Raw genomic sequence first — 13,535 nt, forward strand, 5'->3', positions numbered from 1 at the left:
CTTCCTGGCAAACGAGGGGGCGGAGCTGCAGCAGGGTGGGCTTGTGCATTCAAGTGCTATGGTTCACTCATCTTGTCACATGTGTTGCTCATATGTCTTCTTCCATTATGTATGGCATTGTGGTTCCAAAATAGATTGTGAATTAGTCGGGAAGACCCAAGAAAAAATGAAACTTTAAATGTAAAACTAGAAGCGATAAAGTCTAGATAAAATGTTAAATGTTAAACATTATTTAATGACAGGCAACATCTTTTTAGTATTTTTTTTTTTGACAACTAACATTATTATGAAAGTAAGTCTATATATTTCTATATATTTCAGTGTTGTTTGAACAAAAATTAAGTAGTACTAGGGTCAAGGAAAACAACACCTTTTATTGGCTAACTAAAAAGATTACAATATGGTGCGGTGTGGTTGACTTCTCACAACAAAAATTAAGGTAATTTTTGGGGTCATGGAATATTAAAAACATTTTTCATTTGAATTCATTGTAATTTGGAGTTTAATTATGAAACATAATTTTAGGAAGATATTAGCTTTTTCTTAAAGCATCGTAAACCCGCCCACCTCTACTATGAGGGTCTACCCCAGTGATATAAGATACAATCTTTAAGATGGCCATTCATGCTGAATTTCACTAATTCCAGTTGCAGTTACTTGGCTCACACTTTAGCAATTGTAATATGAATTACACTCAAAAAAAGGTTGCCTGGATTGTTTTAAGCTTGTAAAAAAATGTTTGAATATACAGTATATAAAACAATGAGAGACCCTACATTAATTTGTATTTTGGATCCATACGTTAAAACTTTTACTTGAGTAATTTTCTCATTTTCTTATGGGCAAATTTTACTTTTACTGTACTTGAGTCACTTTCCTGAAATGTATCTCTGCTTTGACTCAAGTGTGGCTGTTGGGTACTTTATACTACATTGGCATGCATAATAAAAGAGTACTGATAGTCAGGAAGAAAAATTGGCAGCATGGTGGTGAACAATCCGGATTCCTCAGTTTGAATTCCATGTCCATTTGTTGCCTGTGCAGAGTTTACTCATTCTTCTGGTATCTGAGCGGAATTTCCTCCAACACCCTTAAAACGTGTGAGAGCATAAGTGTGGTAAAGGGTGGGCCCTGTGATAGACCATTGCCCCATTCTGGGAGTGTATCTTCCACAACTGTGAAGCTGGTGGAATAGCCTGTGGCCTCTTGCACCCTTTTATTTTGTAATATTAACAAGACAAAAAACAATTACTTACAATCTTTGTTATATAACCCTAAAAATACCAGAAAAAATACTATATATATACTGTATAAAAATCATTTTTGAAAAAATAATGAATAATGTCCAGAGAAACTCTCAACAAAAAGGTTATTCCTTGAAATAAGGAACATGGGAGTTTATAATTTTCATTAGGTCTTCCATTTTCATTACCTTATTATTATAGTTCAGAATCATGAAAAGCTAACCGCATCAGTTAAAACACTGGAATCATCACAGGTTGCCCTTAAGCACAAACCCGCAAAGGTTTACATCAAGCCTAAATCTTTTCTTCCAAGTGTCTGCCCTTCCCTACATAGTTCTAAGCTTTTGGTTTTGGTTGTCTTCAATAATTTCACACAGCTATCTTCTCAGGCTCAAATGGTAAAATGAAGTTTGCATGGAGCCCATGACATATACTTCCTACTGGAGATGGTCAAGTAGCTCCAATTCTGTCTTCAGTCTTAACCATCACTTTGCCCTTACGGTAACCCCGGCCAAGACTTAATTCCAACATTATAGCTCATACATAGCAAAATTTGTCATCAGCCAGATTTATTCTATGACACTTGCTATATAAGTCATCTCCTTTTCTCAATATATCATTCTGTTGCAAACCCGCAGGCCTTGTGATTCGAAACAAGTGGTGCATCTGCTCAAAATGAAAGTGACACAACTATTTCTTTCCTCAGATAATTGATAAGGGGTGATTTTTTTATCTAGACTTTCAAACTCAGTAAATGATCTGTGTTTTATTTTTGTAGTGACCCCACTCATCACTCTGTAGACCTTTTATTTCCCTTTTGCTAGAGATGGTTGTGCATGTCCAATTGGCATGAGGTCCAGCAATAAACCAATCCATTATCAGTTGCTTAAAATAGTTGGCATCTTTAGAAAGATTCCATTTTTACCCAGACCATTACATTATATACAGATGTTTCAAGAGTCGGAAATGAAGATAATGTCCACTTAGCAATTCCACATCATGTAATGTTCAAGGCCAAAAATAAATGTGTGCTTGGAAAAGTTGTGATTTACATTGGTGTTGTTTTAAGAATGCCTGAAACAGCCAGAAAATGAACTTGAACTGACACCGTTCATTAATCTACTGATTTCATGATTATAGACAGTGATTCCAAGAAAGCCTCTGAACCTCTTTATGGATATGTTTGGACATGGCTGAACAAAGAAGACTGTCTTGAAGTTTAGCCCTTACTCCAAAAATTCCCACAATGGCATTATATGGTTCATTCACCGTGACTGTATACAACAAAAGTACATGCTTCTTTTGAATGTGATCTTTAAAAACATCTGCCTTATTTAAGCCAATAAATTCCTTCTCTAATGACCACAGAAGACAAACTAAAATAATGTATTAAGCAAAAGAAAATGTGCTTTTTAATGCAGGCCTACTCTATATGCTATACTGTATACTTAAAGGGAGTCGGTGAAATGCTACAATAGCTGTCTCAAATCATTTCAATTTTTTCCAGTCTTCCCCTCTCTTAACAAGGACAGGCCACTGATATAGAAAAATAATCAGATTGACAGAGATTTAAACTGCGATTTGAAGGGAATGTCAAACATTGGAGAAGTTAGACAATTAGGGTTTTGGTCAGCAACGAATCACAGAGCAAAACAAAACTTTTAGTGAAAAAGCAAGCAAGCCTAAACATCTTTTTGTATCAAGGTTAATTAAGAATTAAATTCTTTTGTACAGTTTTTCCCTTCTTAGTGTAGTAATGTAGGAATCCCAAAACATTTTCAAAATTACATACTGTAGTTCCAAACACTTCCAATAATGCCCAAACGAAGGGGAAATACCATCAAACCCCAGCTAATAATGAGGACAAGTACCAAATCTTTATAAAATTAAAAGGCTTATATTTATAAATGCTCCGAAACAAAAGTAAGACCCAATGGAGTTGCGTAAAACAAAAGGCAATGTAGACGAACAAGGTCCAATTCAGAGCAAAGTCAAAAACACAAAGTGAAAAGTAAAAAGAAATCTAGAGATCAAATTAATCACTAAAGAACAAGCACAGATACACTCACCAACTTGAAATGAAACGCCAGGATCTGTGGGAGACTCTCTGGTTAAATAGCACAGAGGGCAGTTCCTGGCAGTGATTGGGGGATCACCCACAAAACGAATGGAATATAACAAAGGCAGCTTACATACACAGACAAAACCAAAAATAAAGAACGATGCACACAAACAACATAAATCAGAGTATGAAAAATTAACAAAAGAGATATAAAACATTTGAACCCCAGCCATGGGAGGAACCCAGGCTGAGACACAACACTTTGTAAATAAATTGGACATATGGTCTGAGCTTAAATAGGTGACATCTATGAAGTTTTCCAGTGTATGATTTATTGTATGTATCTAGCAACACCCAGTGTCATAACGACAATATGGTTATGACTTTGAGAAAAGTAGATTACAGAAGAGAAACAAAAATGGCAAAAACTTAAGTCTAAGTCTGCCGATACTCTCTAAAAATCTTATGCAAAAGTATAGTGTATTTACAATTTTCATTTGACATTTTCACTTTGAAAAGAAATAACTTGAATATCTAGTTTTGACCCTTGCCTTGTTTCTTGGTTTGCATTTCTTTTCCTGGTCAGTTCTCGTGTATTTTTCCCTGCTCTTGTCTGTGTTGTGGCAGCACAAACTCTTTTTGATGGTAATTAGACACAATTAAACATACATTTTGTGTAAATATGGATTTCTGGCAGTTACGGATATAAAGAGCATATCCATGCTAAACTGATTTTTTTCAACATTTCTCCTTCCCTTCTTTGTGAATTTATAGCAACATATTTTTATATGTTCAACATTTACCTTCCTTCATTAAAATTTTCTATGTATTTATATAAGCTGAACTAATCAGTTTTAGTGAATGCATTTGAATATAACAATGACATTACAGGTGCTGCAGAAGTTCAATACTGTTTTGAGTCTGGTAGGAGGTCATACCACAATGAATAAAACTCCACACCAGGAATTGTGCTCAAAGTTTTGGTCAATGGTGTTACAGTAAAGTATAGGACATTGTGCAAGAGAAAGAGGTACTCTAGAGGAACCATCCAACACCCTAATTCTGCAGTTAATTATGAATTTCTCTCGTCAATTGCTATCGTAATGACCTATTTTATGATTAGAAAGATCAGTATCAGAGCGGTACATAATTACTGAGATGTTATGGAATAGTTTGGGTAACTTGGTTCCTAGGGAGCAAAGCCTACCGACGCTCAAGTCAGAACTTTGTTTCCTGAGTTCCACTTTATTGTTTGATCCAGAGCTTGTCATCTCACTTGTTTCTGCACAAATTGTATACAAATTTAAAAAAAATGTATGTACATGTAAAGCAGCTTCGATTACTGTTCAACATAAAAATATGATATATAACATTAATATATCTGCGGGCGGCACGGTGGTGCAGTGGTAGTGCTGCTGCCTTGCAGTAAGGAGACCTGGTTTCGCTTCCCGGGTCCTCCCTGCGTGGAGTTTGCATGTTCTCCCCGTGTCTGCGTGGGTTTCCTCTGACAGTCCAGAGACATGTAGGTTAGGTGCATTGACAATCCTAAATTGTCCCTAGTGCGTCTGCTTGGTGTGTGGGTATGTGTGTGCCCTGTGGTGGGCTTGCACCGTGCCCAAGGTTTGTTCCTGCCTTGCGCCCTGTGCTGGCTGGGATTTGCTCCAGCAGACCCCCGTGACTCTGTGTTAGAATATAGTGGGTTGCAGAATGACTGACTGACTGACTAATTTATTTGCCTACCACCTAGAATTAAAATTCAGACCCTTGCATTTACTAACCAAACATAGAACCTTACAGAAGTTAAAGACGTTATTGAACACTGTTACAATACAGTTAGTCCAACTCACTCAGAGGCCCATTAGGATCAACTAAAATATAACACACTTCCCTGTAAGGAAATTTTGCCTTTCATGCCATAACTAGTAAAATGTAGATCATCTCAGACTGCCTAGCTTCTGCTTTCTTGAAAACCTTCTAATCTCAATGACCTCTAGTGAGATGAGGCTACTTTATATAAAGTGAGGCTACTTTATACTGCATTAAGCCTATACCATAGTCTATGCCGTCAAAAGCAGTTTATACATCTGTGTCGCCTCCCATTGCAATCAGATGCCTAAACACTAGTTGGTGGTGTTTTTAGCATGCAAGAAAAGTGAATGATCTATTAAAATGCAAGCAGCTTTTGCCCTCCAGGATCACCACTCCTCTTTCGGCTTTTTTTCTTCCATAAGTGAATGTACTGTATTTGTCCATCATATTTTTCCACTTTTTCATACATACAGTGACTTCCAAAATGAGGTTAGCCGATATTTTGTGCCATGAATTGAATGTGTAGCGTTGTGATGAGGCATCATATAAATTTGTATATTTTGTAACTTCTTCAACAAGTCTTGATCTGCCCCATGTTTATTTCAGAATAGCATGAGATGAACAGAAACACTTTTCAGAAAATATGTAGTTACAAAACTGGTCAATCAGAGTCATAGGGTTTTTTTTGGGAGTTTTTCCTTGTCTTCTTAGAGAGTCAAGGCTGTGGGGCTGTCAAGAGGCAGAGCCTGTTAAAGCCCATTGCGCCACTTTTTGTGTGATTTTGGGCTACACAAAAATAAATTGTATTGTATTGTATGGTATGTATGGTCTGCTTCAACACAATGCATAGTCACAGTTTTGAGGATGTGCACGTCAGGATGATCCATGATGTAAGTTTAATGCCAACAGTATAAATTAGCCTTTAGAAGTCATTCTTTACTTCTCTTTGAACAAAAGATAAAACGTAACTAAGTTTATCCAGTATTAGTCATTGTCTTATTTCCAGTCAGGCACTGAGGAATACTGGACATGGAGATGTTTAAAGATAGAACTAATTAAATACTTACCCAAAATTTCACAAGGAAAAATGCATTGGCAGGTCCCTTCTCAAAGAGCTCCTTCAAGCCTCCCTTTTTCTCTGGAAACTTATCATAGATTTGCCGGATATCCACTGCTTCCAGGTAAGGGTCATTAAACGTGGGGTTTGACTGGCCAATATGGACAAACAGATGCTTGTTATACTAAAAAGTCAAAGAAGAAGAGTAACCCAGAATTAAATTATGCCTTCGAAAATAAGACCAAATCTGTCTAACAGTTATTGACAAGACTGATAACAAATCTTTGCACACAATAAATATTTATTTGGGAAAGTTCTGCAGCTCTGCTTAGGAACAGAAATGTCCTATGAGATATGTGCCATTACCCTGTTTGTGAGGCCACACTAGAATCACTCCAACCAGCAGAGTGTCCTCCTAAATGTCCTTACGGTCTTAAGTTTCCTCATGGTAGCATTTCCATGACCAACGGTGGTCTGGGATCAAAAATTGCTCCTGGACTTTAATTTATACTAGCACAGCATAATTGGCTGCACACAAACCATCCTTGTACCCTGTAAATAAAGTAGTACAGCAGACTGAATGACATAAAAGCACAGACTCTGCAGATGCTACATTATTCCCTGTAACTACGACTCCGAGGGCTCCTGCAGCTGCTTCGTCCTCCTCTGCTCCACTGCTCTGCAATCGCTGCACTAGGCTGAATCTTGACAAAAAACAAAGAAGGTGTGAGACCTTTAGCCCTAAATAAACTTCTATTCCCTGCTTGCTAGATATTGATAATTCCACTCCACATGAGTTTGAACGTTGGAATCTTTGTAAAAGTAGGCATCAAACAGTTTAGATCATTGGTCACATTAAATCAGAGGAAGTAAAATCTAAAAGAGGCATCTTAGTGATAACATCATCTTGTTTAACACCAGATGGTAACACCATTTCCCTAATATTTCAACTTACCCTTCCCTATCATTGCTGCTTAATAAAAATTTTTATTCATCTGAGTTTCTTTGCTTGGGTGGCATTGTGTGTAGTAAAAATGCTGCTGACCTGAGCACTTTCTTCATTGGTTTAAAGCCCTGCCTTTTTCCATTTTTTTAAATAATTTGTCTTTAGCTATCAACTCATCTGTGTACCACATATTCCTCTTCCCTTGTTTAATTTAGATGGATAGGTTAAGGTGGTTTTAATGATTTGATTTGCTTGCTCACTCATTCTTGCAGTCTGTGGCCTGAATGTGTGACTGACAGTGATAATGGCCCTCTGGGAATTTTCCCTGTAGCCTGAGTAACCCCTAGATCAGGGGAGCCCAATGCGTCGATCGCGATCGACCGGTAGATAGCAAAGGTAGTGCTGGTAGATCGCGTTGCATTAAAAATTTTTTTTAAACGTTACTATGACATTTGCCACTTGATTGACATACAGGCCAGTCTGAAATCTCTTTTTTTTTAACACACTGGTCATCCCGCACGCACGATCAAATGCGCCAGTTACTGCAAAACTCCAGATGTGATCTAGTTACCCTTCCAATTTATATCCACTAAAGAAGGGATTTAAAAAAAATACTTTGGGGAGGGTATGGGCTGGATGTGGAATTGGAAGAGGATTTTTTTTCTCACAATGTCGAATCGAAGTGCGTTTGTCTGACGTCTGAGGTTCGATCTCCGATGAGGGGTGCCTGATGAACCCAAAATAGGGCGAAACACGTGTCGTGTACTCTTTGCATTATTTGACAGTTAACTATGTAACATTCTATGATCTGCTTCTCGCAACTGAGAGGGCACCCGTGGCGGATGTCTGCCGACTTGCAGAGCAACCACACGCGTTACCTGGTAGGTAACCACCCATACAATCAGATTGTGATTCAGACTTCGAATGCTATATATATATATATATATATAGCATTTTTAATATAGGTAGATCATTTCGACCTGGTCATTTTAAAAGTAGCTTGCAAGCCGAAAAAGTATGGGCACCTCTGTTCTAGATGAATTTGAGGTTTCTTGCTCTTTTTTGCCCAAACCATAACACTTAAACCTAAGATGCCATTTAAGATGTTTTTATTGGTTGGGGAAAAAGAAACCACCCCAAATGAAGAGTAAAATCTGAAAAGTAAATGTTGGGTCAAAACTGACCCAAAGAACATAACACCGTTCAAAATGAGTAGAGGCTGTACAATAAAGTGATATTTGGAAACTTTTTGGTCTCTGTAAAGTTAGGTCACTTTACTAAAAGCCTTCTCATTTCTTCGGTGAAAAGATGCCATTTGGAATGTTTTTATGGGTTGTGAATAACCTCTACCATTAATGCAGCTTTAATCCATTAAAATCAATATGAGGGTCAAAAATGACCCAAAAGACATAGCAAGGTAGAGTCTTTTATAGAAGTCACATAAATTATGGGGTGTTTACAGTTTTGTTTATTGATCATTAATTTAAAGAAGGGTAGGAAAAGTCACAAAGTTTTACCCTGAACAATGTAGTGAGTTGTTAAGCAAAATGACACCTTGTATTGGCTAACTATAAAGATTACAATATGCAAGCGTTCGAGGCAACTCAGACCCCTTCTTCAGGCAAGATGAACAATGAAATTTAGGGTGTGTTTACTGATTTCAAGGACAAAACCAAGTCAAATTTTGCCTGATGACGTTGTAAGGTTTAAGGAATTCTTTTCAAACTAAAGGTTCAGGTGGTCCCCTGCTTTAGTCAACTAATGGCCATAACAGTATTTGATTCTCTTTCTAAATACAGTTATTGTTTTAGCAATATGACATAATGGGTCGCACTGCTTCATCACACATTATTTACATCCCAATCCCAAAATGTGGGGTCTGCACGTTCTTCCCATATATCTTCAAGGGATTTTAGATAGATAGATATTCAGGGATTCTGGTTTTCTTCTCATTGCATGTTAGGTTAGCTGATGTATATAAAGTGTCCTTCTTTATGAGTGTGAGTGTAGATGTATGTATGAATTTTTCCCTGTTAATTGATTATTCCAAGCTGTCACTGTGGGTGTGTAAGTGGGAGTGAATGGACTCTATTATTTTCTGGCATCCTATTCAAAGCTGGTAGCTACTTTGCACCCAGTGCTGGTAGCACAGACTTCAGCTCAATGTCACCTTGAACAAGGTTAAGTAGGTTTGAGATTGTCAAGTTTTGTTCTGTTAACTACATATATGCTACACATACATACATACATAAATAACATCTTTGGCTTACTTACTGTGTCTGGATCTCTTTGCTGCTCCAAAAAAGCCGAAAACTCCAACATCCTCAATTTGGAGCTTCCTATGCTGCGGCCCTGCCAAGGAGGGCTGGTAGAGGACACAGACAAGCCTGCTGTTGATTCATAACCTTCAAGGACAATAAATTAGACACAATCAATTCAAACGGATTTGTAATTGCTGGTTCTACAGGGTGGTCCAGATCTAATTATGCAGATCCAGATCATCTGGATGACTTTGATTTATGCGGGGACGATTCCAGTTCGGCGCGAAGACAATTCTTCATGTCATCAATTCGCACACTTCTCGGTGGTCGGGGATTTTTCGGGTGATTTTCTATGTAATAAACTTAATAAGTTATAGCATAATGAAAATTGCATAATTAGATATAGACCACCCTATACTATGTGCACAGCAATGTTTTCTCCATCTTGACGTTCAGGACTGCAATCTAACATGATAATAATCAACATGTATGTATATTTAGGCACCTACATTTCTTTCTCTTGTGTCTTTAATAAAACATCTAAAAATAAAGATTAACAAAAAAACATTCTAGCAAAAATCGATTCCATACATGTTATTCATTCATTCATCCATATTAACTGCCAGCCCAGAATATCACCCAAACCATGTGCCCATTACATTCCCCAAAATTCAAACATTATACATGTGCTGTGTGCCCAGTTAGGGACTGCGGTCTGCACTGCTTTCACTTATGAGACAGGAGAGCAGAATGTGTTTATCTTTGACGGAATTCGGCTGTCATCTTCCAGAACTGTCAGTTATTTCAGCATTGTGAATTCCATTGTTGTGGTCATTTAAAAAAAAACAAGATCTCTCAATTAATATATCAGAAAAGGAGTGGAAAGTAGCAATGCAGAGAATTCACTCGAGCTCCATATGCGCAAAGCATACAATTATACAACTCAAAATTATATATCGAGCACATCTGTCTCGACTAAAACTCTCCAAAATGTTTCCAGGGCATGATCCAACCTGCGAATGTTGCAACCAAGCCCCAGCCTCACTAGGTCACATGTTCTGGGCCTGCTCCAAATTAACATTATTCTGGACAAAAATTTTTAATTACCTCTCAGACAGCCTTGGACTCACAATCCCTCCTAACCCATTAACAGCTGTGTTTGGGGTTCTTCCAGAGGGGCTTAAAGTGGAGAAAGACAAACAAATTGTGATTGCATTCACTACACTCTTGGCACGCAGACTTATTCTGATAAACTGGAAGAACCCAAACTCTCCTCTTTTAAGTCAGTGGGAAACCGATGTGTTATATTATTTGAAACTGGAAAAAATCAAATACTCAGTTAGAGGATCTGTACAGACTTTTTTCAAAACATGGCAGGATCTAATCAGTAAAATTTTAAAATAAGTTTATAAAGCACAGAGAATTTATTAATTTAGGTACGTTAACAAGCCTTAAATTTCATGCCGTTTGGCTTGCTCTCTCTCTCAGGGGTGGGGATCGATCTGTTCTTAACGTAATTCTTCTTTTGTAAAAACTTGATTGCTTTGTATGGATTGCAATAAAATTAATAAAAAGAAAAAAAAAAAAACGTCATGTTTTTTGTAATATGTAAGGATTTCCAAAAGGTATTTTTCTATCTGAATAAACACAGATACACATAGTATTTGTGTTTTTCATTTTCAGCAGTGAACTTACTTATATTTAGCATTAAGTTTCACAGGTTGTCACTTTATTTTTACGTGAAAACTTTATTTAGAAAAAAATACAGTCAGTTATGTAGAATATAAATTTTAGTGCGATGCTTGTTCATAACATTTTAAGCAAACATAAAAACAGAAAAAACAAACCTAAAATTTACATTACAACAACCTTACAATTTCCAAACAGAATTTGAAATGAACTGCGTACTAAGCCTTAGTATGCACAGCATAAACTGTACTTTCGGTTTCAGAATTATCCTTGTTTCAGAAGCTGGTGTTTGTTTCCTTTATCTTTTTTTTGGCAGTTACAATGCAACAAACAGAAAAAAACTCCTGTTTTTGTCTAAAATCTGATATTGGCTGTGTCTGTCATGATGATTTGCATTTGTGTATTGTGGCTTCCTCTCCAGAGCTCTTTCCTGGTCAGCAAAATGACAATTAATTATTGTTCAGTAACATCATTTGAGGGGCTATAAGATAGGGCACTGATCTTCAGGCTGATGAACAAGTCTTTTGGTACTCTGATTAGCAATTTGGTTGTGGTTTTAGCATTCCTGAATTCTCGATTTTGAGTTTAAATTATAAACTTTGGATTTTCCTGGTTTTTATTTCCATTTTTTGACCACTTTATGTTATTTAAGAATTTAATTTAAATTAAGTATTTGAGAAGGTGAGAATTAAAACAAAACTGAGTGTCATTGTGAACAATGCTGCACATCCTCTCTCTGACACACTAACACTGATGATTTTCAGCCAATGAATTATTCAGCAGAAGTGTGTCAAGAAGCGTGACTGGGGTGTCTTTATACCAACAGCAATAAGTCTGCATAATGCCTCTGGGTGACTGTGACTGCCAAGTCAGAACTTTTCTTTCTTTTTCATTTTCTTGTTTTATAGTCATTCTGGTGTGTGTTCAGACCAAAGTGTGTGTGTATATTTATTTATTTACATACAGTATCTACATATTTATCATTGTGTATTATTTACTACATATGTGTATAAGCATAAATTGTCAGATTTTTTAAATTCAAGGTTGTGGAAAAAGTTTGGGAAAATAAAAGAAAAATATCGTTTAGACAAAAGAACAACTTAAAAGCAATAACAAACAAAAAATAACAAATGTTATAATAAATAAATAAATGTTCTTTCCCTTTTTTTGGAAAAAATTCGAAGTCACACCACAGCCTATCAGTTTGTTTCTGCTTTCTCAGACCACTACCAACAAAAACACCATTGTTTTCAATGCTGCTCTACCCCTTCAGGTTGCCAGCCTTTTAAAACAGTGCTACAACCAAAACTGGGTCAGTGTACTATCAGACAATAATGGCATAATGTTGTTGTCTGACATGCAAAGTGTTTTTTTTTCCATTTACAGGTAGCAATAAACAGTTTCCAGTGTAGCATCCCAGCCTTTCTTAATGTCTTTTTTGTGGTACACATAATAAAGAATATTCAGTGTAGTAACACACTTTGAATCAAATATTACAAACGATAAAATGTTAACCATAACGGAACAGGAGGAAACATAACATAAATTAAAATCCATTAGAACAAAATGTATTAGTGTATGAGATATAAAAAAGATCTAATAGTATCAATTCTATCATTTAAAGTAAAACAATAAGTAGAGATCTTACTTTATGTGTGTGCTGGGCTTTTTCTCTACTTGTTCCATATTTATGACTATTATTTATCTATTTTAAATGCAAGTTTTATTCAGTAGAATTAATGATTGAAAACACTAGCAAATATATGAAGGAATTCATCTCTTTTCTGCTTTAAAGTCATATGGAGCATTTAAGCACTGGGCACTGACAGAATCACACACATTGTCAAGTTTGAAGAGTAATAATTACCTAACATGCATGTATTTTCTTTACATGTAGAAAACTGACACACCGAGAAGATAACAGAGAGGCACGTAAGTGTGTGTGCAAACTCACATTCAGCTAGTGAACGGGTTAGCCTTTAACACCCAGATTCTAGAATTGTGGGGATGGCAATTTCACCATCATGACACTATATTTTTGGAACATTTAGAGAATTACTAAAATGAAGGTGGAAATAAACGTTTTTTAATATATCTGTGTTCCTCTTGGGCATATAAACTAGAAAAACCTTTCTTAACTGTATTATTCATTTTCATTATAAAAACCTTTCTTTACTGTATTATTAATTTTCATTATAAAAACCTTTCTTCACTGTATTATTCATTTTCATATCACTTTATGCACCCAATTATTCTTCATATGAATTGCTAGTTCATATTGTTTTGAACTTAATGTTTCACACTGAGTTTTCTTTTTGTGTTAATTACAAAAATTACAAAAATTTACACACTGAAGTAATACACCTACATATAATGTTGAACTACATCTGGCCCTGCAAACAATCCTCTAACTTGTAGGATAAACTTGGGGGTTGTTAGTAGGATTGGCATTCCAGCCACCATAAAA

General features: G+C 36.3%; 1 protein-coding gene across 1 annotated transcript in view; it reads right to left on the reverse strand.

The window, feature by feature from the left end:
* The window catches only part of LOC120538595 (transcriptional enhancer factor TEF-3-like), a 158,075-nt gene that overhangs the window by 29,342 nt on the left and 115,198 nt on the right, over positions 1–13,535 (reverse strand). Inside the window, exons 7-8 of the mRNA XM_039767984.1 lie at positions 9,393–9,523; positions 6,183–6,356 (exon numbers count right to left, since the gene is read on the reverse strand). Coding sequence (XP_039623918.1) covers positions 6,183–6,356; positions 9,393–9,523 — 305 coding nt within the window. The remainder of the gene's footprint in view (positions 1–6,182; positions 6,357–9,392; positions 9,524–13,535) is intronic.

The sequence above is a fragment of the Polypterus senegalus genome, chromosome 11 (genome assembly GCF_016835505.1).
Source record: "Polypterus senegalus isolate Bchr_013 chromosome 11, ASM1683550v1, whole genome shotgun sequence".
In the NCBI taxonomy this organism is placed as follows: Eukaryota; Metazoa; Chordata; class Cladistia; order Polypteriformes; family Polypteridae; genus Polypterus; species Polypterus senegalus.